At 53.8% G+C, this 26,366-nt stretch overlaps 1 protein-coding gene across 7 annotated transcripts in view; it reads left to right on the top strand.

Moving 5' to 3' along the window:
- The window catches only part of HDAC4 (histone deacetylase 4), a 367,147-nt gene that overhangs the window by 253,262 nt on the left and 87,519 nt on the right, over positions 1 to 26,366 (top strand). For 6 of the 7 annotated variants that reach the window (XM_037849277.1, XM_037849273.1, XM_037849278.1 and 3 more), the window contains exons 6-7: positions 8,092 to 8,212; positions 15,738 to 15,859. In XM_037849277.1, the coding sequence (XP_037705205.1) occupies positions 8,092 to 8,212; positions 15,738 to 15,859 (243 nt within the window). The remainder of the gene's footprint in view (positions 1 to 8,091; positions 8,213 to 15,737; positions 15,860 to 26,366) is intronic. The other variant, XM_037849274.1, reaches the window with a different exon arrangement.

Below are 26,366 nucleotides of genomic sequence, written 5' to 3'. Positions count from 1 at the left end.
CCTCTCTGCATTTCTTTTAAAATCTGTCACTGACAGTTCCGTGATCTGGCCTGTAGCTGTATTTCTCCTGTCTGCTGTCCTCCTGAGTTTTGGTCCCCACCTGCCTGGATGTCTTAGAACAGGTGCCCACCTTTGTGGTGGAGGTGATATGGTGGTGATGCATTCCTGAGATTGGGTTTATGCCTGGCTCTGATCAGGGTCATTACGGATCCCTCAGCACCCTAATCCAGTCGGGTTTTGAAACAGTTCAGAGCTGGACTTGAGGCCCTCTGAGGGTCCCTTTCTCTTGAGGTGTAGCCCTATGGGTCTGCAGGCCCTTTTCTCAGGGGCCCTGGCCTGGAGAGTCCATGGAAAGATTCGGCCACCTGTCCTCAGGTCACCAGGTGCTCCTCGGAGCAGACAGCCCCGCGTTCTGGATCTGCCTATCCCCTTGGAGCAGACGGCCCACGTGCTGGGCCCAGCTCCCTGGGCTCCGCCTCCCCTCCAGCCATGGCATGTCACTCATCACGCCACAGTGGCTCCCCAGGGTCTTCCAGTAGACAACGTTGGGGTTTTGTCCAGGTCTTCCAGTCATTCTTCGTAGGTTTAGTCTGAGTTACCTAGTTTGCCAGTAGCAGAAGCTCAAATCCTGAAGTTGTTTTTAGAGTACCTCTGTTTTCCCTTCCCATGTTCTACTTTTCTTTATGCTCTTTATAGTCGTGGTTATGTCAGCAGTGAAAGGATATGGTTTGGTTTGGGGATCTGTTTTCCTTATGCCATTTTGAGGTTGCAAAACTGACATTTTACCTTTAATTAATCTTCATTATATTTGAAGAATTTCCTAATGGGACTAGTTTTCTTGAAGTTCTTATGGTCTAAATATAATTAAATAACTCTGAAATAAATGTTATTCTTAAATTTATTTTTAATGTAATGCATGCAATTATACCAAACAGTTCTACAGAAATTAAGATTAGAACATAATTTAATCCTTATTATTATCTCTAAGTTATTTTTTACATTTTTGTAAGTATTTGCTGGTTCAAAAAGGATATATCTGCCCTAAAAGTATGCAGCTAATGTACTCTCTTAGTTTTCGATTTATTTCTCTGTTTACAATTTGTAAGTTCCTAGTAATTGCTTTTGTTCATATAATTAACAGCTTCGCAGCCATCAGTTGTTGCAGCATTTTGCTCTTGATGTAATAACAATATTTTCAGTTTATTTTCACTTTGCTTGAATTGCAACATGGAAAGTACAAGGAGGGTTTTCACTCCCAGCCAGATGATCCAGAATGTGCACATGATGTGACAGCAGACGCCAGTTCTCCCGGGCACGCCTTGTCGTGGTGCCCGGGGTGAGGCCCACAGGCTCAGGGACACGGAGGTGACCCCCGGCAGCCTCAGGAGAAGCTGAGGGGTAGCTCTGGGTTGGCTGCATCCAGGGGATGACTGAGGATAGGGTGGGACTCTGGGGGTCAGGTGTGACACGCTGGACAGTCCACTTGCCACTTTCTAATGCCCGTTCTGCTGGCCCAGATGACACGCTGCTTCCATGCCCACGTCTGGTCGGCACCCAGTTGCTGGTCTTGTATTTACGGATTGCTCCCTGTCCTCTCCCCTGAGGGCTCAGGCAGGGTGCCGGCCACACGTGATTGACGCATGGAAAGCAGAGCTCTTGACCCAGGCTTTCACCGGTGGCCACAGGGAGCAGTGGTCCTCTGTGCGGGCTGCACCTGAGCCACAGAGTCCCCGGACTGGACCCTGGCATCAGCCTCTTCATTTCTGAAACTCCCTGGGGAATTTTACATGCAGCCAGGGTTGAGAACAGCCAGTCTGGGTGACTTGCCAGCTCCCTGTGCCAGGAATCCAAATATCAGAGAGGCTCCAGGGCCTGCCATGTACACCCTAGAATTGGGGTGCTGCTTTCCACTTCAGTGGGCTGCCTCTGTAGACAGCAGGTGTCCTCACAGGAGTCCTGGGAGAAGGGCTTCAACAGACGTCCATCTCGCAGCTGATGACGCTTCAGTGCGGACTGCGTGCCTCGGACCCAGGGCCCTCTGAGGCTGCTCACACCGCCCCCACTCGGGCCCTGTTCCCTTCCACCTGTGCTCTGCATGTGCTTCAACACGTTTCTTATGTATGCCTTTTCTTGAGTAGGGAAAATAGTTTTTGTTTATCAGCTAGTTGATTTGTGCCCCAGCTAACCAACAAATACCGTTTTTCCTCAAATTGCTAAAAAGCAACTAGGTCTGAATTAGTTCCTCACTGTTTACTAAAATCTTTTCAGTAAAATGCCATTTTAAGGTCCACAAAGCATAAAAAGATTTTACTTCAGAACACATGTTAGACTGTTTCCAAGTCAGCTTCCCTGGAGTTTGGGCGTGCCACCTGCCTCCCCTACCTTGTCCTGAGCCACAGCCCCCACAGTTTTCCTCTGCAGATTTGGGGGGCTGGGATCCATCATGAATAATAAGCTGCACTGTCTGGGTGCTTGGCCCACTTGGGACTTCACAATCCTCAGTGTGGCTCATGGCACCCAGACAGGCCTGGCAGGGTCCTGTGCACAGCCCGGCGCCCTCACCCGTGACGGGGGCTTGTGGACACCCACCCCAAGGCGTCTGGGGGGCCATGCAAATGGCATTGAGCATTACCTGTTTTCAAACTTTTAAAAATGCAGTGCAAAGCCTCTGTTATTCAGTTTTTAAATGGATTTCTTTTTGAATATTTAATAAAAAGTTTTATTAAATTTGTACACATTTATTGTATTTTTTATTTTGAGTAATTCTACAATTTTCTTTTATTTATTGATACCAAATAATGATCTTAATTTAATATGACAGTAAATTCTTAGAATTTTTGGCAGTTTTGATCTCATTTAGCAAGAAACATGATCTCTAGTCAGATGCGTTTTTATTTGGGTTAACTGTTTGGGACTCAAAGATATACTGTCTTTTAAAGTAAAATCAGAGATGGCCATCTTGGGCCTCTGGGCACCTGCACCTGTGTGGTCCGTGGGCTCTCAGCTCACCCTCAGGCACCGCCGGGTGGAGACGCAGGTGCTGTCACCTGGGGCAAGCCGCCCCCTTTATTTGGGATGTCCCTGCAGGCTGGGGCGTAAGGGTGCACACGGGCCTTCCCCAGAGGGGGCCACAAGGAAAGGGTTCCAACGCAGGCAGAAGCCGAGCTCTGGGCAGCGACGCAGGCTTGTCATTTGGAGGAACCATGTCCAGTGGTGCCATCGGGCTGCTTGGGACTTGGCTGTGGGCCGGCTCAGCGCCAGCTGCCCCTGGACTCCACCCCCCACCTGCCCTGTCCTCACTGGGTCACTGCTCTGCACCCCTGCCTGGTCCTTCCTGGCTGACCCTTTAGTTTTTGTCTCCCCTAATGTGGAAGGACTCGGTCTTTATTCACCTCTGTAACCCTATCAGCTGGAGCAGGGCTGGACATGGGAATGCCTGGAAAAATTTCTGAATGAATCTGAATGATGATCAACATGAACAAAGAAAAAAAAAAAGGAAAAATTAAGAGAAATGTGGTGCACATTTATTGCATGTGTTATTTCTCGAACTTTCATTTAGAGTGGGGAAATCTGTTGGCAGATGAGTACGTAACATGAGCAGGGCGGCAGGGTGGGGCTCCGGGGCAGCACCGTTGTTTTTCATCCTCTCCTGGTGGAGTCCGAAGAAGGAAAACTCCCCTTGTGCCTGGGGAAGAAAGTATCCACCTGTGGCTCGGCGTCCTCGGGTCCCTTCAGGCCAGACCCGCGCCAAGGCTGTGAGTTCCAGTGCCGCCCCCGGCCCCCCACATGGAGCAGGGGCAGGAACAGTGCCGGGCAGGGACCACACCTGTGGCCTCGTCCCCCTTTGCCACCTCCCATAAAGTCGACTTTGTCAGATACATCAGGGAGACAGGGAGGCTCACTGAGAACTGGAAGGAACCTCCCAGGCCATTTTATTTTCCTTTAATTCAGTGAGAGCCTGGTAAGACCCCTCTGGTGTCCTTGAGCCAGCCAAGGGGCCCATGTGTATCTGCAGCCTCCCTGGGGACCCCTCAGCCCTGCAGAAACTTCATCCTGTGAGGGTCCTGCAAGCATACCAGAAAGGACCGGGTGACACCCGCATCCCCAGCCCAGTGGATGGCTTGGAACGACTGCAGCCCAGACAGGGACAGGGTGACCCCTGTGTCCCCAGCCCAGTGGATGGCTCGGAAGGACCACGACCCCCACCAGGGATGGGATGCCAGCGTCTCCTCAGGGCGGGTGGCTTTCCAGTCCCTGCGTCTTGCTGTCCAGGCCTGTCCTTTGAGCTCCTCTCTTTCCCTCCCTGCTGATCTCTTGCCCATCTGGGAGCTGAGGAGCCCGTGATGGGGCCTTGGGCACAGTGCTGCCCAGCTGAAGACAGGCTCTTTCTTCGTCACCGCGAGGCCTGCTCCCCTACAAAGTGAAAGTGGAGCCACCTCAATAGTTCTCATCGATGTCTTGGGAACCTGTATTTTTTTACTTTTTTTTTTTTTTTTTTAAATTTTAATTTTTAGGTAACATTTTTTGAGATGGTAAGGCTAGGTAACACCCAGTTTGGGTTTGCTGGATACTCTAGGGGGGCATCTTTATCTTATGTTCTAAGAATTCTGCTTTCTGGCCTTGTTTGGTGTCATCCGCTGCTCCCAACAGTGCAGTCCAGGAAGGATTCTGAAGGGCATCTCCTCAGCCTGGCATCCAAGCCACACCCCAGGCCCTCCCCTCCTCATTGTCACCATCACCACCTTCATTGTCACCACTGACACTGTCACCACCATCACCATCGTCATCGCCACCATCACCACTGTCACCACCATCACCATCACCACTACCACCACCATCACCATCAGTCATCACCATCACCACTACCACCACCATCACCATCAGTCATCACCATCGCCACCACTGTCACCATTGTCACCACTGTCACCACCATCACCATCGTCATCACCACCATCACCACTGTCACCACCATCACCATCACCACTACCACCACCATCACCATCAGTCATCACCATCGCCACCACTGTCACCATTGTCACCACTGTCACCACCATCGTCACCGTCACCACACAACCACCTCATTTCTCTCCACTGCCAATAATACTGGGGTTGCCAATTTAAACAAAACAAAACACAAACATCTCTGTCAGTTGTAAGAGGCAAAAAAAATCAAAGCCACTCGTTTCACGTTAACTCTCTTTTGTCAGTGAAGTTGAACTTACTTTATGTATGTTTGGCCAATTTGCGTTTCCCTTTTCCCATTTGCTCTCTGTGTTCCTGCCCACTCCCTCTTGCGTGGCACCGGTGCTGCTTTTTATCCCTGACTGCGGGCGACTTTCTCTTGATCACATTGACCCCTAGGCAGCTTCGCGTGTGTGTGTATGTGGTTTCTTCAGCGTTAGCTCCTGGTGTTGACAGGCTTTTAGGGATACTAGCTTACTGCATGTGTGTCTGGGAGTGTTTTAAGTCGATATTAATAGTTCTGAGTGTGATTTTCTGGCAAGACCCCTTTCAGACAGAAAGACAATTAGGTGAAACACGTTTTGAAGTCATACTCGAGTCCACCAGTTTGTGCCGTTCGAGGGGCCTGGGAGGCGCTGTCCTGAGCGGAGGTGCAACGTCCTGGCCTGTGGCCCCCGGGGCGCCCTCCCTGCCGGGCTCGCAGCCGCCGATCGAGGCCGAGCCCACGCTGCCTGGCGGGGCGGTGGAGCCGTCATCACGCCTTGCGGTGCACCGGCCGCCTCCACCAGCAGAGCCCAGGGAGCTCTGCGGGAGCTTTCCTTCCTTGAACAGTCAGGTTTCTGGAGACCTGGGGTGGCATCGAGATACAAGCCTGTGCATCGTAACGAACCTTTCAGAACTTGGTCTTGCTTTTATCAGCTCAGCCAATTTCTTGGCGTTTTTCACGTCATGTTGCAGCCTTGGGGTACTGTGTTTGCCCAGGGAGCTCAGTGCTGGTGGATGCTTGCCCCACGCTGAGTCTGAAATTCCATCTTGAAATAACTGCAGTAATACTCTGCCCTACAGAACTCAGACATGTTCATAACAAACAGAAACTCAAGTTGTGCTCGATGACACACACGTGGTGACAAGGGCGAGATTATTTATCTCACGATATTAAGAATTTGTTAGCAGTTTGTCAGGGCACCATAGCCGCCCCTCGTAACCTACACCAGAACGCAGTTCAGAGGGAGATGTGGACGAGGAACGGCAGCCAGCAGCTAAATGAGGAGAAAGCAGCCAGCAGAACAGCGAGACGGGCTGCAAGCCGCTATTTATCAAACCACTGAAAGGAAGATCCATTCCAAAGCTTCCAGGAGATAGGAAAAAACTTACCAAAGAAAAACTAGAATAGACTTCATAAAACTAAGCATTTGAGCATCAGAATGAAATCTCAATTTAAGAAGGAAACAGAGACTGACAAGTGTTTGCACAAGCACCGGTGGAAGGGCTGAGAGCCAGGAGCTGGGCTTCAGGGCCAGCTGCTGCCTGGGGACCCCCCGGCAACCACACAGACCCCACCTCCATTTCCTCTGGCTCCAACTCGGGGCCGGTGTCACCTCTTCATGGTTTTACTATGAGGTTTAGTCATGTCAGACCAATCACATGAGAGCTCTCAGTGTAACTATGATTATAAAAAAGCCATACAGCTGAAATGGAAAGAAATGTACACGTACATCACGGGCCCACAGCTCCCCCCCACACACTCAGACACCACACAGCCGCCAGAGGACAGGAAGTGGAGGAGAGGCTGCACACCCCGAGAGGAAGACAAATGCCTGTGTGACGGCTGTCCCCGACGTGTGACAGCGAGCGGCCACCGGCCTCCCGGTTGTCACCAGTGGGAGTCCTGGGTGAGGGCAATGAAGCAGGGCGCCTGACCCCTGCCCGCCGTGCGTGGGTGACTCGGGGCCTCTGCCCCCTGCCCGCTGCGGATGGGAGGGTGCTTCTCTACAGACTTTTTGGAGGAGTTTTCATAAGAGGCCTCTGCCTTTGCAGCCTGTCTCACTGTTCTGCTGGCTGCTTTCTCCTCACTTAGATGCTGGCTGCCGTTCCGCGTTCCCATCGCCCTCTGAACTGCGTTTTTGGGAAGTGATTTCAGAAGTATCCATTGCATTAGATGTAGTCATTCTGATAACTTCTCCCAAGCAAGTAAATCTACTCACACATAACAGCATGGCCTACAGTAGCAAAAAGAAAAAGAAAAGGAATAATCCAAAAGTGCCCTCCAATCAGGCAACAACTCCTAAAACTATGTTTCAGTCACTTTGTGAATGTTTTTCAACCATTAAAAATGCTGTTTGATTACTATCAACAGGAAATGGAAGTGGGGATGTGAGAGTGCTGTATAATATGATAGTAGCTCTGTGGAAAATGCATTAAATGCCAACAAGTTTGGTGTTAGGTAGTGAGTTTAGGCATGTGTGTGTGTGTCTGTTTCTCCAATTTGCCAGTTTTCTTTAATGGGACTATGAAAAACCACCACCGCCACCACAAGAAAACTGCATGCACTCCATATGCTTTAAGTCCAATTTAGTAAAATCCGTTCTACTTAGGTACGTAGCTGTGGGCTGAGAGGGAAAGCAGCCTTGCTTTCATACTCTTGGAAACAAAACGGGGCTGTATTGTCTGCGAAGGGTGTTGAGCCCGCCGACTCGTGAAGCAGGCTTTTCCCTTCACTGCCAAGGGCGGGTCACAGGCTTGAATTTGCACAGAACCCTCTGCTAGATGCCGCTTCTTTTGCTGCATCGAGAATGCAGCCACCATGCTGCTCTTTTAGTGAGAATATTAAATTGTCCTTCAGCGGTGGGTTTTGTGTTGGTTAACAGTATGCCTCTGTGATGATTAGATCTGCATTTTAAACAATGCAATCATGAAAAAGTCTTGACCGGGAGACACCTCTTGTGAAAACTCCTCCTTGCCTTCTCCTTTCTTGGAGAAAGCTTTCATGCTATCGGAAGCATCCTGAATTGGAATCCAATTGTCTTCTTCTCTTTCTTCCGTTTTCCAGCACACGTCTCAGTTGCGCCCCCACCCTTGCCTCCACAGAGCCACGAATCACCCATCTCTCTGCTTTTCCTTACCTGGCAGGTGCGGTGGCCAGCACTGAGGTGAAAATGAAGCTCCAAGAGTTTGTCCTAAACAAGAAGAAGGCTCTGGCCCACCGGAACCTGAACCACTGCATCCCCAGCGACCCTCGCTACTGGTACGGGTAAGTGGTGGGTGTGGAGGGCTGGGGGTCCAAGCGCTAGCCAAGCCACCAGCAGATTTGGATCATTCCCCAGGCTTTACCTGGAGACACAGGGGAGGGGCTGGTGGGATTTGAAACTCCCTAAAGCATAGAGACCGGGTGTCAGCGAAGAGGCCTCGTGCGTGCTCAGCCGGTGCAGCTCTCATCCAGGTGAGGTAGGTGTCCTTACAGGGACAGTGCGAAGACAGCAGAGGGTTGCTCACGGGGCTCGTGCCCGCCGTCATTCCTGGCTCCCCACACCGGAAGGAGCTAGAACTGGAACTCTGATCTAAATTGTCCACATGTACCAACCAATTTCTGCCCAAAGTTTTACTGGTTCTTAGGCAAATCAGTAAGTACCTGTAGCACTTTTATGATTTTTATACTAAGAGCTCCTTACCAGAGCCTGTGTAATTGACAGACTGCAAAAGAACCTCATCTGTGCTAAGAACAGTAGAAAGCCAATGAACACTACGTGAAGGATATTTTTCCCTCAAGAACTTGTATTGCACACACAAGCTGGCCCTGACCAAGTCAGAATGGGTGGCAGAGTTAGGCATACAGCTGAGCTGTGCTCACCCCAAGGCGATGGTGCTCTGTGGTGTTTGTGGAATGCAACCAGTGACACAGAAACTCAGACAGAAAAGGGAAGGCAATGATGGACCGTGAAGGGCAAGAAGATGACAGCAAGAAGCCAAAGATGCAACCTGCCAAATGCCAAAGACCAGCTGGACACGCTCTCCCCGCTGGTGATGTGCAGCCACTTTGATGTGAAAAGCCCTTTGTCTCACGGCCGGGCGAGTGCAGCAGAGGGTTGTAGCTCAGGTGGGATCACTCGGGGCCATGCTGGACAGGGCAGGTAGAGAAGGCAGGAGGGGCTCATGCTCTGGGAGGAGATGGAAGCATCTGGAACGGTAGACCCTGTGAGGTCATCAAGAGGGAGAGAAGCCCTCTCTGATCTGTCTGGGAGGGAAGCTGGCAGAGGGCCGAAGGCTGGCATGTTTAGAAGATTCTGATCGGAGAGTGGGGAGGCCGCGAATGCTTCCAGGAGAGGAGCAGATTGTTGGGGGGGTAGCTGGCGAGACCCAGCGAGGGGCCAGTGGACAGTGGTCGGAAGACTGTGGCACCAGAGGAGGTCAGGGGTTGCAGGGAGCAGGGCTCTTAGTCAGTCAGTTGAGTGTTCTGGGTGAGGACAGAGTGGTATGGGGATAGACTGGGCAGGGTGGAGGGTGGCTGTGATGGGGACCGTGGGCCTCAGGCAGCTTGAGGAGGAAGGGGCCAGCTGCCTGGGGGGTGGCGGGGGTTCAGTCCCGGAGGCTGCAGGGGAGGGCTGGCCTCTGACCAGAATCAGCACTGAGGAGGGACGATGGCACCACCGCTTGGTGAGAGGTCGGAGCCATGGGCGGGGTCTGCTGGAGGAGGACTCCACCCCGAGGTAGCTGCTGAGCAGGTGAGATGGGAAGGACGCGGGTACTGCAGGTTGCCTTGCTGCCGGGCCGGCTGGGGGCCGAGGTCCAGGTCTGGGCAAGGCCCCGCTGGTCCTGCGGGGAAGGGCTTGGCGGGGTGCACAGGCCAGAGCAGGGGGAGCTTCCTCTTGGAGGACTCAGCCAAGGGGCGGGTGTGCTCTTCTGTCCTGTCGGGAGCCTAAATCAGACATCGCTGGAGTGCACGGCCACAGGCACGCGCCGCGTGACGTTGGGAGCCGGGCCTCAGCCACGCGCACCCTGCAGTCGGCCGGAGTGGACAGGGACACACGTAAGAGCGAGAGCTCTCAGACCTTTAGAAGAAAACAGAAAAAACTTCACGGCCTTGGGGTGGGCAAAGTGTTCCTTTTTTTTCCTCTAAGTTTTATTCTGGTAACATTTTTTATAACCTAAAATTTCCCCATTTTCCTTTTTAACCGTATTCAAATATATGATCCAGTGCTATTAATTATGTTCACAATGTTGTGCTACCATCACCAACTGTAAACCAAAAACTTGATAAATTAGACTTTATCAAAATTGAAAACTTCTGCTCTTTGAAAGACACCGTTAAGAAAATGAAAGGCAAGGCAAGGACTGAAGGAAAATACTCACAATGCATTTATCTGACAAAGCACTTGTATTCAGAATATATTAAGAACTCTTACAATTCAATAATAAAAAGAAAAAAAAAGATAAGCAGCCTACTGGAAAAAAAAAAGGAAAAAGATTTCAATAATATTTCACCAAATAAGAGATAGTAATAAGCACCAGAAATAAGCAGTAACCACAGGAAAATATGCTCAGCGTCATGAGTCATCGGGGAAAGATACCACTTTCCACACACTAGCAGGGCTAAGATCAAAAGGACCAAGTGTTGGCAAAGGTGGGGAGTGCCTGGACTTTTCATACATTGCTGGTGGGAATTTAAATGGGACATTTGGGCAGTTTCTTTCAAAGTTAAAAACATGCCTGCCCTATGACCCAGCAATTCTACTTCTAGATTTGCTTCTAGAATTTACCCAAGAGAAATCAAAACATCATCCACATAAAAACTTTTACTCAGATATTCGGAACAAAAGTCTTTCTTCATAAGGGTCAAAAACTGTAAATAACCCAGATGTCTGTCAGTGGGGGAATGGTTAAATAAGCTGGCATATCCATACCATGGAGCACCGCTCAGCGAGAAACACCGACCAACTCCTGCCGCACGCTAAGACTGCTTTCCAGTGCAGCAACTGAAGGCTGTGTTTGGTTGTGGGTACTTGCAGTGTGGCTGGTCCGAATGGAGATGTGCTGTAAATGTAGATTACACAGCAGCTTACAGATATTAGTATGAAAAACAAAAACTATGTAGAATTTCTCGTTAGTTATATTTAGTTATATTATATTTATATTAATTATATTTGTGTTGATTGCATGTTGAAATGATAATATTTTGCATATATTGGATTATATAGAATATTAAAAGTAATCTCACCTATTACCTTTTATTCATTTTAATGTGGCTACTAGAAAATTTAAAATTTCACATGTGGCTCAGTCAATGTTTCTGTTGGAGATGCTGGTAGAAGCAAGTAAGGGTTTTATTTACTTAAGGCCACTTGTGTAAGTCTGATATAATGGGAAAGGCCAATTGTTGACAAAGCTTTGATGGCTGAATTTGTGTTTAGCTTTGTTCTGTACGCTCGCAAAGGTACTGTTTAGAAAGAAAACAAAGTGCCGTTTGTGTCCATGTCTTCCTCTTGGCTGGGGATGGCCTTTGAGGTTGAGTGCCAGGCTCACCTGCAAGGCTCCCAGCAGGGAGGTGCAGAGCTGCTTGCTTCCCGGGCCACTTTGTCTCCAGCTGAAGATTCAGGGTTGAAAACATGGAAGATAATTCCTGATCATGGGGATGGAAGGATATAGGGAGGTTGTGTGTGGGTGTGCGCATGTGCATGTGTGTAGCCAGTGACAGGATTTTACTTTTGCTCAGATCTCTCCAGGGATGGCCCTAGGGTTGGTGTGACTGGAGCTGCGCCTTGCAGAGCAGACCAAGAAAGTGTCTGCAGACATGACGAGCAGTCATCTGTGCTGCCGGGCACCTTTTGGAGGCCTGGGTTCGTTCGGGATGGGGCCAGCTACCCACCCCTTGCACCCAGACTCCTCTCTCTGGAGCAGGAGGCCAGGGGGCTGAGGGCTGCCAGGCCAGCTCAGCCATGCAGAGCTCCCTTCCAGCAGCCTCAGTTCAAGGTTTGACAAGAAAGTGAGGATTTTGATACTGACAGCATCTAAGAAGATCAAAACAGGAAGAGACAAGCTGGTGGATTGGAAAAGACTATTGTTTTTCCAACTCCTGGCTTAATTCTAAAGCAAAGCTTTAGCCCTTTGGGGTGTGTTAGCAGTAGGAATAGTAATAAGAATTATTATCCCCAACACCATTCTAGGGAATAATAGTTATTTCTTATATTCTTACATCACATGATGCACACACACAGGCTGATCCATTTTCTTAGGAAGGAGAAGTAAATGCAAAGGAGAGCCAGGTTGTAACATGACAGTGAAGGAAAAGCTTGAGATGGCCACGGCTGGGCCCCATCAGGTCCAGTGTGCACAAGGGACTTGGTAGAGAAATCGCTTCCACCGACACTGGGGGGCACGGCTCTGGAGATGAGACCTGGGACTGTTTCAGGGAGGGGGCTCTGCCCTAGGAGGGCATGGTTGGCACACCCCAGACCTGCACCCCTGAAAGTGGCTGAGGGGCAACCAGGGCAGCAGTGGGCGCAGCCTGGCAGAGCCCGTAGCTCGGTTTCCCCAGGTAGCCTGGCCCGTGCTCCTCGGGCTTTCTCTGCACCGGGTTGTGCTTGAGTGGTTCAAGACGCACCTGTCAGCAGGGAAGCACCCACGTTTTTAATGCAGGTCTCTGTGGGTGTGTGGATGTGGGAGCTGTGTGGGCAAGTAAATGGTCTCACAAATTCCAGATAAGTAAATTGGCTTGTTTGTCTCAAGTCCTTAAGCCAGTGGCACAGCTTAAAGGCTCAGAATCCGTTAGGACTTCGGTGTGTTGAGCAAGGCTTGGGCAGTAGTCCCGTCAGAAGGGCCTCGCTGACAGTCATCTCCAGTGGCTGCAGCAACCCTGACCCCATGAGCAGGGGCCTCCCTGGCCTGACCCCACCGTTCCTCCTGAGCACCCCACGGCAGCCCACAGCTGTCTGGCCCTTTAAGCATCTTGACAGTGCCTGGCTGTTGGTAAAGGAGTCACGTCCATGACAAGCTCCTCAGGGCAGAGGGTGCTGGTCGCTGCCAACCTGCTGCCTCATGAAGAAGAGGGAACCCCCCTAGGGGGATGGTCTCGTGAGGGCATAGGTGTAGACCCTGGGGTGAGGGCGCAGATGTAGACCCTGGGGTGAGGGCACAGGTGTGGACCCTGGGGTGAGGGCGCAGGTGTGGACCCTGGGTGAGGGCGCAGGTGTGGACCCTGGGTGAGGACGCAGGTGAAGAATGGGGGTGAGAGCGCAGGTGTGGACCCTGGGTGAGGGCGCAGGTGTGGACCCTGGGTGAGGGCGCACGTGAAGAACGGGGATGAGGGCGCAGATGTAGACCCTGGGGTGAGGGCACAGGTGTGGACCCTGGGTGAGGACGCAGGTGAAGAATGGGGGTGAGAGCGCAGGTGTGGACCCTGGGTGAGGGCGCAGGTGTGGACCCTGGGTGAGGGCGCACGTGAAGAACGGGGGTGAGAGCGCAGGTGTGGACCCTGGGTGAGGGCGCAGGTGTGGACCCTGGGTGAGGACGCAGGTGAAGAATGGGGGTGAGAGCGCAGGTGTGGACCCTGGGTGAGGGCGCAGGTGTGGACCCTGGGTGAGGGCGCACGTGAAGAACGGGGGTGAGAGCGCAGGTGTGGACCCTGGGTGAGGGCGCAGGTGTGGACCCTGGGTGAGGGCGCAGGTGAAGAATGGGGGTGAGAGCGCAGGTGTGGACCCTGGGTGAGGGCGCAGGTGTGGACCCTGGGTGAGGGCGCAGGTGAAGAATGGGGGTGAGAGCGCAGGTGTGGACCCTGGGTGAGGGCGCAGGTGTGGACCCTGGGTGAGGGCGCAGGTGAAGAACGGGGATGAGGGCGCAGGTGTGGACCCTGGATGAGGGCGCAGGTGTGGACCCTGGGTGAGGGCGCAGGTGAAGAATGGGGGTGAGAGCGCAGGTGTGGACCCTGGGTGAGGGCGCAGGTGAAGAACGGGGATGAGGGCGCAGGTGTGGACCCTGGGTGAGGGCGCAGGTGTGGACCCTGGGTGAGGGCGCAGGTGAAGAACGGGGATGAGGGCGCAGATGTAGACCCTGGGGTGAGGGCACAGGTGTGGACCCTGGGTGAGGACGCAGGTGAAGAATGGGGGTGAGAGCGCAGGTGTGGACCCTGGGTGAGGGCGCAGGTGTGGACCCTGGGTGAGGGCGCACGTGAAGAACGGGGGTGAGAGCGCAGGTGTGGACCCTGGGTGAGGGCGCAGGTGTGGACCCTGGGTGAGGGCGCAGGTGAAGAATGGGGGTGAGAGCGCAGGTGTGGACCCTGGGTGAGGGCGCAGGTGTGGACCCTGGGTGAGGGCGCAGGTGAAGAATGGGGGTGAGAGCGCAGGTGTGGACCCTGGGTGAGGGCGCAGGTGTGGACCCTGGGTGAGGGCGCAGGTGAAGAACGGGGATGAGGGCGCAGGTGTGGACCCTGGATGAGGGCGCAGGTGTGGACCCTGGGTGAGGGCGCAGGTGAAGAATGGGGGTGAGAGCGCAGGTGTGGACCCTGGGTGAGGGCGCAGGTGAAGAACGGGGATGAGGGCGCAGGTGTGGACCCTGGGTGAGGGCGCAGGTGAAGAATGGGGGTGAGAGCGCAGGTGTGGACCCTGGGTGAGGGCGCAGGTGAAGAACGGGGATGAGGGCGCAGGTGTGGACCCTGGGTGAGGGCGCACGTGAAGAATGGGGGTGAGGGCGCAGGTGTAGACCCTGGGGTGAGGGCACAGGTGTGGACCCTGGGGTGAGGGCGCAGGTGTGGACCCTGGGTGAGGGCGCACGTGAAGAACGGGGGTGAGGGCAGGGTGTGGACCCTGGGTGAGGGCGCAGGTGTGGACCCTGGGTGAGGGCGCACGTGAAGAATGGGGGTGAGAGCGCAGGTGTGGACCCTGGGTGAGGGCGCAGGTGTGGACCCTGGGTGAGGGCGCAGGTGAAGAATGGGGGTGAGAGCGCAGGTGTGGACCCTGGGTGAGGGCGCAGGTGTGGACCCTGGGTGAGGGCGCACGTGAAGAACGGGGGTGAGGGCAGGGTGTGGACCCTGGGTGAGGGCGCAGGTGTGGACCCTGGGTGAGGGCGCACGTGAAGAACTGGAGTGAGGGCAGGGTGTGGACCCTGGAGTGAGGGCAGGGTGTGGACCCTGGGTGAGGGCGCACGTGAAGAACTGAAGTGAGGGCAGGGTGTGGACCCTGGGTGAGGGCAGGGTGTGGACCCTGGGTGAGGGTGCAGGTGTGGACCCTGGGTGAGGGCGCACATGAAGAACTGGAGTGAGGGCAGGGTGTGGACCCTGAAGTGAGGGCAGGGTGTGGACCCTGGAGTGAGGGCAGGGTGTGGACCCTGGAGTGAGGGCAGGGTGTGGACCCTGGGTGAGGGCGCACGTGAAGAACTGGAGTGAGGGCAGGATGTGGACCCTGGAGTGAGGGCAGGGTGTGGACCCTGGAGTGAGGGTGCAGGTGTGGACCCTGGGTGAGGGCGCACATGAAGAACTGGAGTGAGGGCAGGATGTGGACCCTGGAGTGAGGGCAGGGTGTGGACCCTGGGCGTCTGCTGCTGAAGGGAGCCCCCACGTGCTGGCCGAGCCAGGCTCTGCTCTCGAGGAGCGTGCCCCTGGCTCCCTCACACCTGCAGCCCCCCTGGAGCCTAGGGGCGGTCCCAGCAGCCAGGGGTCCTGCCCGGGCCTGGTCATAGCCATGTTTCAAGGAAGAACCCTCAATCTGGCCACCGGTCAGGCTCCTGGGGCTGTGCCCGGCCAGGGCCACTGCCTGTGGCATTAATACGCTGTCTTTGCCCTTTGCCTCCAGGAAGACGCAGCACAGCTCCCTGGAGCAGAGCTCCCCGCCGCAGAGTGGGCTGACGGCCGCCTGCAACCACCCAGTCCTGGGGATGTACGACACCAAAGACGACTTCCCTCTGAGGAAAACAGGTCAGTGTCCGAGGTTGCTGCCAGCCAGGGGCTCTGAGCCAGACCTCCTGCCCGGTCGGGCAGTCTCCAGCCTCGGCATTCCCTCACATCTTGGAACCCTTTGTCTCTTTCGTTAGACCCTGATCCTGAAACGGTATCTCTTAGCATTCCTTTAGGACTCAGACAAAAAGGAAATGAACTTCATGCATAATCACGTACTTTGTATTTGGAGAAGTACAAACTCATTTTTTGAAAGAGTTAAAGATCACCCTTTGTTCAACATGTTTTACTTTGCTGCAGTCCAAAGCATCACCCCGTGGTTACCAGGGATAAAGCATGTTCTCTGCAACGAGGGCGCATCTGGGCCTTGGTGCCGGCTCCCACCACACCCTGGGCAGCTGTGTGAGGGGCTGTGCCCGGGGTGCAAAGCATGTGAGCAAGATTCATCGTGTCGTGTAGGGAACATCTCGTGTGGACCCGAAATTCTTTGCAGAGGTTCTGTCGCAGTCCAGAGGGAGATGGGGGTTCAGGCATGAGCACAGTGCCTGGAACATTCCAGAAGCAAGGAGAAGGTGGCTGGTTCAGTGTCAGATGGCAAGAAAGCCTTGATCCAGCAGTAATGGTTCAAGCGGGGCAATGGCTTTTTAGAAGATAGGATGGCAAGTGGGGGTGGGCAGGAGAGGGGGTGCCCGCCGGAGGCGCAGCCGCAGAGAGCAGAGCTAGGCCTGGGACTGTGTCCAGTGGGCTGCTGAGGGTGGAGAGAGGCCCCCAACTCCAGACGCAGCAGGTGGAGCTGGCAAACTGCAAGCCAGCGTGGGACATCCCAGCAGCCTCTGTTTAATGGGGCAGCCCTTTGGGACAAGGTCTTTTAGGAAGCACAAATTCTGTGTTATGCAAAGGATTCTGGTCAAGTCTGGACAGAAGTGCATTTGGACAATGCTAGACTGACATCTGTGCCCACGTGACGAGGCAGCAGATTGAGGAGAATCCCTGGGGCCCATCCATCCCAAGGACAGCGCATGGGGTGCATGCTGGAAAGACCTATAAGTAGGCGATTGTGCATCCCGGATAGGATTTGGTGTGTCTGTGGTGCACTAGGGGCCAAAACCAGAATCAAGTGCTCAGGTGGGAGGGTGGGAGATTTTAGCCCAAAGCAGGCATTCACTGATACTCCGAGGTATGTGAAACGGAGTGGGCCGTATCAGACAGCGGGGTCCCTGGAGCCAGAACCCCAGGTCTTCCCTGGAGTAGTAGAGGGGTGGCAGTGCCCTTCCCAGTTGGGGGACAGGTTGTCACGTAGGCCATAAACCCTTTTGGAAAAGGCAAACCACAGCTTCTGTCCTTTTCTGTCTGCCGGCTCCTGAGGCTGCTCTGGTGTTGCTGAGAGGGAGCCCAGACGTGCGACAGAAGACCTGGTTCGGGTCTGCTTCCTCCAGAAGGGTGCCCTGGCGATCCCACAGAATCTGCAGCCTGTTCTGGCAGTCACCCTCCGACCCCTTTTCTGAGCTCTGAAGCCATTTTTAAACAAATTCAAATAGACGCAGCTGGAGTTCCTGGTAAGGGGTGGGCAGCCCACTGGGAGAGAGCGCATCCCGTGAGGGGCGGGTGTGGGTCTGGCGGGCAGAGGTCCTGGGCTCTGCAGGCCGGCACCCCAGGCTGGGCCTCTGCCCGCTCCTTGTTAGCTCTGTGTGACCCCTGACGGATCGCCCAAATCCACCCAGCCTCAGCGTTCTCATCAGTGAGATGGAGCCAGACACATCCCTGTCCTCCTGTTTGCGACAGGTGGAAGGACCTTGAAGGTGGAGAGCACCCAGAAGGGGCTTCCTCTGCTCTGGGTGGGCAGTGACCTGTCTCTTACTGAGAGCCTTTGCTGCAGTGCCGCGTTTTCACGCTTCCCTGTAAGGTCTCCCCGGCCCACGAGGAGCCCCTGGGCAGTCCCTGTGCCACCTACCCACCCGTGCTCACCCCCCAACTCAGGACAACATGGGCAGTGTCTGCAGATGGCTTTCTCGGGCTCCGTCCCCCTCGTGCAGGCGAGCAGGGTGGGCACAGCCTGGAGAGTGCCCTCCCCCATGAAGAGCCCGTACTGGGTTCCTGGGGCGCTCAGGATGTGGAGCAGCAAGTACCACGCAGAGCTCGTGGCCTGCAGCCCTGGGCAGAGGGAGCCCGGGGACCCCGCTCCTCCAGGGTGGCTGCTGGCTGGCTGGCCGAGCTGTTCCCCCAGGGGTTATTGGAAACAAAGTCTCCAGCACTTTGTCATGTGCTTTTAGCCTTGCGAACACAGCACCATCTTCCAGCCTCCTGCTTCCTGGAATAAAAAGAGGATTCTCTCTCTCACTCAGATAAGTGCTCCAGAAGAACTTAATTAAGATTTGATTGTTAATCAATTTTTTTAAAAAGCATCACTAACACATTAATAATATAAAGATTTCAGAGGAAATGTTTCAACCACTTAAGAGAATAGCATATCATTACGTGTCCTATATCGCTCTTTCTAGAAGTATCAACTTTTAATCACTTGACATTGCTAACTCTAAATGCTTCACTTCTGTGGGTTTCTACAAGAATCAGTATATGGAAGTCTTCAGTAAATGAAACTTTAGTTACAAAATGACTTGCATGATTGTGGTGCAACTGTGAGTAATTGCCTGATGTAGACTTTACACCAGTTTGGATTGGCCTTGCCCACAGTTTGTCCATGTTTTGGCCCTTTAAGGGCAATTAGATGAGGTCTCAGTGTGCAGTGGCAACCCTCTTGCTGTGTTCTCCCACGTGCCATGTGGCTTTGCATGTCTTTGGGTGCCCTCTGGATGACTACACCCCCTGGACAACCCCAAGTGGTTTATTTCCCTCAAAAAAGAGTAACAGAACCTCATGAAATCAGAGTGGCAGCCAGGCAGCTCTCCGGGGCTCTGCCCAAGTCACCCAGCTTCCTCGCTGACCACCCGGCAATCAGGAACTTCTGGAAGCGCTCTCTGCCTCAGTTTTGTCATCTGCAGAACAAAGAACTACCCGAGGAGGCTGCAAATGCTGACACCGGCGTGGGGGAAGGCGTCTGCTCTTCTCTCTCCAAGCTGTGAGGCCACCCTTGGTCCCATCCCCACCCCCAGACCCATTCCTGCCCAGTCCTGTGGGTTCCCCAGACCCTTCCCTCACACCCCACAGTTCAGCAGGGAGCAGGCAGGAACTGCTGCACCCCATGTAGGAGAGACCCAGTGGAGACAACGCCAGTGTGGCTCTGGCCCTCAGGGCATGTCTTGCTCTGCTGCTCTTCCCTGGCTCCTCTTGTGCCCTGGCCAGGCACCCCCCGAGTATCCCCCTCCCAGGGGCTCCTCCACACCTGGGCTCCAGACTCAGACCCTGTTCCGGTTTGCTAAAGCTGCCATTATGCAAAATACCAGAAACTGATTGGCTTTTATAAAGGGGACTTAGTAGGTTACAAATACACAGTCCTAAGGCCATAAAAGTGTCCAAACGAAGGCATCAGCAAGAGGATACTGAAGAAAGGCCAATGGCTCCAAGAACACCTCTGTCAGCTGGGAAGGCACGAGGCTGGCGTCTGCTGGTCCTTTGCTCTCAAGTTATGTTTCTAAATGGCTTTCACCAAATGTCTCTGGGCTTCTGTCTCTCTTAGCTTCTCTCAGCTCTCTGCTTGATTCTCCTGGGGCATTTCTATCTAAACATCTGGGGATCCCCTCTCAGCTTCTCCAGGGCAAACTCTGGGCTTCAGTCTTAGCTTAGCATCTCCAGATGTCCTTCTGTCTGCATCACCAAGCATCTCCATGCATTTGTCTCGGTTCTTAGCTTCTCCCAAGGGCAAACTCTGGATTAACATATCCTAGCTTCTCTTCAGAATCTCTCTCTCAGCTTCTCTGAGCTGCTCCTCTCCGTGAGCTCTCTTAAAGGACTCCAGTGATCTAATCAAGACCCACCCTGAGTGGGCAGGGCCACACCTCCATGGAAATAATTGAATCAAAGACCTCACCCACAGTTGGATGAGTCACATCTCCATAGAAACACTCAATCAAAACATTCCACCCTAATCAAAAGACTAATAAGTCTGCTGCCACAAGATTGCATTAAAGAACAGGGCTTTTCTAGGAGACGTGGAAGATCCAAACTGGCACAGAACCCCTGCCCAAGGCCCCAATTCCTAGTTCCAACTTCCTGTCTGAGACCCGCCTTCTTCTGGTGATTGACACATGACATCCTGCACTTCCCGCTCCTCTGTCTCCTACCAGGATGCAGCCTGGCTTCACCGGCCCCAGCAGGGTGGTGTGTGGCCCACCCAACAGCCTTTCTTTGGGTGTGCACCGCCCCGAAGGGCTGAGCCAGAAGCTTCATTGATGCCAGGCATTCACTACTGTATCCACTCTGAATAATGGATGTTTTTCAATGTCAAAAAGCAAAGCCAAATTCTACTCTACTGAAGATATTTAGGGATTTTATTTTTCCTCCAGGGGTCTTCATCTTGACATTCTTGAAGATGTCAGCCACCGTGTATTTCGCTTCTTAGTAATCACTCTTAAGTCACCCTCTTCTGTGACTTCTAATTGATGAAAGGAGACCAAAACACTACAGACATAGCTGTTGTCATCCACCCCAATCCTTTTCCCATTCAGCTGGCAGCTTCTGGGACCTCGGCACAGAGCACGTGTGCCCAGGGCTCTGAGTGGCTCCTCGGGCCAATGCCCTCATCAGCGGACCCCAGCACGCCACCAGGGCACAGCTGGCATCAACATATTGTGCTCACCACTTGTCCTAAGGAAGCAAGGTCCCGAGGCTGGCCCTCAGGGAGAGTTGCAAGTCTTGGCCTTCTCCCGGAGTTGTCAGGCTGACGTTAGACCCGGCTCCGCTGCTGGCTGGGAATTGGAAGAAAGCCAGCAGGGTCTGGGGACTGAGCTGCCGTTGGTCCTCGACTCCACAGTCCGGGCCGGTGCCCGGAGGTGCTTGGCTTCCGTCTAGGGTGGCTTCCGCAGTCAGTGGTTCCTCAAGCCCTTCTGGAAGTGTCATCCAGCCAGCACCTCCCACGGTGTCCCCCCTCTTACTGACCCCAGATGCGCAGCCGGCAGTGGGAAATGCCACCAGACTCCTTCGACAGACAGAAGATGGTGGGCTTCCCCCGTACTTTCTGGCTTTCTCCGGGGGAAGCAGCATGGCTTGCTGAGGAAGCTTGGGCTCACTGGCCAATTCCCCAGGTAAAACGACCTCATCTGGGAAATCGGTGCAGCAGTGCATTGTCTTCATGGGGTGGTTTAGCGAAGGTCATCTTGATGGCGGCTGCTGCTGCCACTGCCGTGCAGAGGGGAGGGAGTGGAGCAGGACGGGAGCCGAGGCTGTGTTGCCAGGAGGAGAAGGGAAGGGGCTTGGTGCCTCCTGGAGCCTGTGTGGGGAGGACGGGCCCCTGCGGCTGTCTGTGGCGTGTATCCAACACTGTGCCAGGAGGCCCCGGAGATGACCAGAACCTTCCTGCCCTACCTTCACGCCCTCCTGTTCCCTGCGGGCTGTTCTGGATATATCGACCTGTTTTAATCCTGTGCATCCTTGGCTGCTGCCAAAGGGAGCGCAGCTTATAGCAAGTCTCTGCTGTGCAAAGCCAATCCGAAACCCCAAAGAGAATTTCTGAAATAGGAACATCACCAAGTCCTGAATGCTTTCTTGATTCCATATGGTAGATATTGGGGGCTCCGTTTTACAGATGTGGAAACTGAGGCTGATTATCTTATCCAGTTTCCTGGCAGCAAATTGAGATGGAGACTCGTGCAGTTCCCACTCCCTACACTTAACCCTGGGGTGCAGTTGGGGCACACTGGCATGTTCAGTTCTGGGGTGTGCTGGCTGCAAGGCGACGCGAGGGCCGCCCTCAGCAGGGCCGTGTGTGCTTGCCGTCCGTCCCCGTCGCCGTGTGGGCTTCAGGACATTTATGACGTGCACCCCACGTGCTGGGGTCTGACCTGGCCGGCCACAAGTCCCAGCAGCTTCCAGTGGAGCAGGGCCCAGCTGAGCCTCCAGAGGCCCCAGTACCACCTGCGGGGTTGTCCAGGGAGGGAGAGGGAGCAGCTGCTTGGGCACATGGAGGCCAAGGCTGAATTGGGTCGAGGCCCAGTGCCTTCCTCCATCCTCCTGCGAGTCTGCACTGTGGCCCTGACCTGGCCGGGCTGCCGTCTGAGGGCCGGGGTCTCATCCCGTAGCTGCTGCCCAGTGCTGCCCCTCCACCAGGGGGTGCTCACCAGAGGGGTGACACGGCCGTCAGAGGCCTGGCGAAGCACCGCAGTGGATTCCCTTTCGTCAGTTTAGCTGTAAAATACCAATAAGCAATGAAACTTTCCTAAGTACTAGTGTCCTGAACACCATGACAGGTGGCACCAGGAGTGCCGTGAGACGGGACAAGGGTGTCCCCGGGCTGAGGACCACCCCCGACCACACCCGTGCGGATGGCCTCGCGGACGGCAGCCTGTACTTGCACCAGGTGCAGAAACGGCCACGGGGCAGGCGGTGGGGCCCGGCGCGTGAGCACCCGCCCCCGCGCCTCTGAATCTTATGTTGGGGTGGGTTTTGTGTGTCTCATGGGGCCGGGGCCGCCATCCTTTCATGGGCTGCTGGGAGCAGAGCAGCGGCGCGTCCCTGGGACCGTGACCCAGCCGTGCTCCCCCTTCCTGCACAGGTGCCCTCAGGTTCAGGGGCTTGGGGCTGGGCTGGGGGCTTCCGTCAAGCTGGTGTCCTTAAGAATGGACATGAGTGTGTTTAGAGATTTTTGAAAAACCTTTGTTGTGCTTTTCCAAAGAAAATTTGAGTGACGGCAGGTGTGGTTCAATTCTGGGCACCCCATGGCTGCCTGTGCTCAGCCGAACAGTTTGGACGTGTTTTAGCCTTGAGCTGCTTCTAATACAAAAAGTGCCCAGGAGAGCTTGCCCTCATCTTTTTCAAATACGCATTGTTTTTCCATGTTCAAATGGTAAAACCCCCCCAAGATCGGTGGCCAATTGGAGTATGTGGTGGAGAACTGACCCAGCAGGAGGGGGCAAGTAGAGAGACACACGGCCATTAAGCGGCACAGAGTGCCTTTTTCTTTGTTAAAGAAAAGACAGATAAGTAACACACACTCAGAATAGGCTAAAACCTAAGCAGGACACACACACATACCCTGAGCCCTCCTTCCAGAGGTCACTGCTGTCATTAGACCAGCACAGGCCTTTCCAAGCACCTTCCTGTTCCTGTGGGAAGGGGGTGTGTAGCTGCACACATGCGAGAGAGCGAGATGCACGGATAGCTGTCTTTTGTTAACAAAAATACTTTCTTTGCAATTTGTCCTGAAACTTCAGTTTTCAACTGTATTACATCACGAGCGTCATTCCATTTCCGGTTATAAACACCGGTGCTGTTGTCTCCAGCGCCCCAACATGTGGGTGAGATGGCACTGTTCTCCAGTCTTCATTTCACCAAAAGTGCGGGTGCCCTGCTCCCTGTGCTAGTGTTTCCCGAGGTTGGAACCCCAAAAGAGGGAGGCGCCAGGCAGAGAGTCTGTGCATTCCAGAAGGCCATGCGGATTACACCCACCCACCGCGAACGAGACCCCATTTCCCCCATTGCCCTGCTGTCGCAATTCATTCTAGCGAATGTGGTGGGTGATTTTACAGAAGGGAGCCCTTTGATGTTTTCATGAACAATTCTGCCACTGTAGCAAAGTTTGCACATCTTCCATGTTATCTTCTGTCTGCTGGAACATAAGCTCCGACACAGGGACAAGGCAGCCATCTGCAGATCTGCAGGTCGCCAGCCTTGCACACCGTTTCCATGACGTGCAGCACGGGATGCCCCTGAGCCGCCCTGCAGGGCTGGGACTCTCGGCCACCTCCACGTGCCCAGCGTCTAGAACCGTGTCCATAAATGTTGAACATAGGAGTGGTGAATGGCAAATCTTTTATCCATTTTTCTATTGAGCTGTTTCCTTTTGTCACTTTGCAGGCACTCTTTATGTGCTAAGAATATCCATTCTATGTCTGCTACGTGTGTTACAAAAACTATTCCAGTTTCTCATTGGTCTTTTTGAAAATTATCTTTTTATTTTCATCCAAGTAGATAAATACACATCCTTTGATAAACCAGCAACTGCCACCAGGTTTAGGGCAGGAAAACGGCTATCCTTCCTCGCCTCGCCTGTGACTCTGACAGCGTTGGTAGCGGCCACGGCTGTGCCACGGAGGGATCTCTGCTGGCATTGCCTTTCCTGCCCGGCTTTTAGCCTTTTCCCAAGGCTCATCCTTTTTTCCTCTGCTGGCTTTTCTCTGTGCTGTTACGAATTCAGCTCCACATTTTGGCAGAGCTGTACCACTCTGCCCCCAATGTCGGGCACGGCAGGCAGTGGGCACGGCCTCTCCTTGCTCCCGCCCTCCTGGCCTTGCTGCCCCTGACCCCCAGGGCTGTCTGTGCCCCAGACCCCCCCACCTGCCATCACCTGGGCATTCCCTTCCCTGTCCTCCCAGGGCCCCTGGCCTCTGCTCATGGTGTCTCTGCTCCCTGAACCCATGTTCTCCTTTTTCTGCGTCTCCCTCTCATTTTGGTTGTATGCACCCTCTAGTAGCTTTCAAAGAAATTGTTCAGAGAATGTAAGTTTCTTGAGGCCCTTGCATGCCAGTAAATATCTTTTTTCTTGCTCACCGTTGACTGATAATTTGATTGGGTTTAGGATTCTGGGTCAGAATCCCATGCCTTCAGGGTTTTGAGGGCTTCATCTTGCTCCTAGAGAGGCTGTTGAGGAGGCTGAAGCTGCTCTGAAGCCCGGTCTCCTGTCCCAGAGCTCTGAGGCACTGCTGATCTGTTCTGGGGTGCCCAGCACACCCCCACACCCTGGCCCGCAGCCTCGTCCCCCAGGGGAGGACTGTGCCTGGAGTTATTTGGTCAGTGATTTCCCTTCTCTGATTTTTCTACTTTTCTTTTTTAGAACATTATTAATTTGATGTTGGACTTTTTTCCTCCCGCCTTTCATCTTTTTATCCTTCTATTGCTCCTTCTTGAAGATTTTCTCAGCCTTTTCTTTAGGCTGTTCTGTCAACCCTTTAATTTGTTCTCTCTTGCTTTCCTTTTCCTTGTGGCTCTATACTTCATGTACTTGTTAAAATTCCCTGTACCGTCAGTTCAGGACTTTAGGAAAGAGCGGTGTAAATGTATTCCTCATGCTCCTGACCCAGTCTCCATGCCCTCCGCCGTGGAGAGGCTCCGCAGGCTCTTTGTTGGTCAGTCAGCCGGTCCTTTCCCTAGTGGCCGCTGAGACAGCAGCATCGCTCTTAGGTGAGTTGGCCTCTACACCGGCACCAGGATGTACAGTTTATGTCCTCTCTATTCACTTTACCATTAAACAGTTAGAAAATCCCCATTCTGGCCGATGCGTTGTGCTGTGCCTCTTGGGAAGACACAGAGCAGTGACAGTGTGCTGGCGTTGGACCTGGTGACAAGCAGGCCTCTTTTGGTGGAAAGTGCTTCCTGCTGAAGGAGGGGGGCAAGTGCGAGGGATTGCATGGGGCTTTAAGGTTGAGATTAGAACATTTTTATCTGCCTTAATTCACAATTTACTTGATTGCTTTTAAGGGGAAGCATCCCGACTCGCGTGTTTCCCTGGAGGAGAGGCCTGCGTTTGGGAATAGTTAGCGCCCTGCCCTGCTGGGAGCTCCTCTTCAAACACGCCCTTTCCCAGTGCTCTGGTCTGTACACTCACCTGAGGCCCCTTAGAAGGTGTAGGCGCAGTTTCTGTAGCGGGGCCGCGGGGCCGTGGTGGGCATGGCTGAGTCCTGCTGGCCCCACAGCCCCTCATGTCCCGTGGCTTTGCACTTGGCTGGGTGTGACCTTGGATACCTGCTCTGGTAGGCAGGTGGCAACTCACCTGCATCCTAAGGTTTGGCTGCCCTGCAGAATTGTTGAGTTAAAGGCATTTTGCAAACCTCAAAAAATATGCATATGGATAGCTTAAAGTTGGATAAATGCATCTTTTCTTTGGAAGTCCGCTTAACTCATCTGAGCTTGTGCATTCCATAGACTTGAGATCAGAGAATATCCCTTTTCTGGAGAAAAATAAGGGGAGGAGGGGAAGTGGAACCACTTGCAGCCACCACCCTTCCCATCACAGCCACAAAGGTAGGAAATGCAGCCAAGTCTCCCCCAGGCGCAGCCCCCCTCTTGCTCCTGCCAGGTGAAGGATCTACAGCTGGGGCGCCTTCTGCTCCCCAGGGCCTCTCCGTCTTCCTGAGGCTGGCTCTAGACTCCTTGTGCCAAGCGTGCCTCTCCACCAGCTCTGGGATCCAGGACCATTGGCAGCGGGGATGCCAGCTCTCTGGGTGCCCCGGGCATGGTGGGGGCCGCTCTTGGGCCACCTTGCCCTCCCTCCTGGCCCACATGCTGAGCACTCAGTCCTCTCCACAGACCTGTGTCAGCGTCTCCACTTGTCTGGTAGATTCTGTAGGGGAAACCAAGTTGCCACGTGCCACAGAGGACAGGTGGAGGGTCCCTGCCTCACACTGCTCCCCAGCAGGGTGTC

This window comes from Choloepus didactylus, chromosome 9 (genome assembly GCF_015220235.1).
Source record: "Choloepus didactylus isolate mChoDid1 chromosome 9, mChoDid1.pri, whole genome shotgun sequence".
NCBI lineage: Eukaryota > Metazoa > Chordata > Mammalia > Pilosa > Megalonychidae > Choloepus > Choloepus didactylus.
This window is presented reverse-complemented; position numbering and strand designations above follow the sequence as displayed.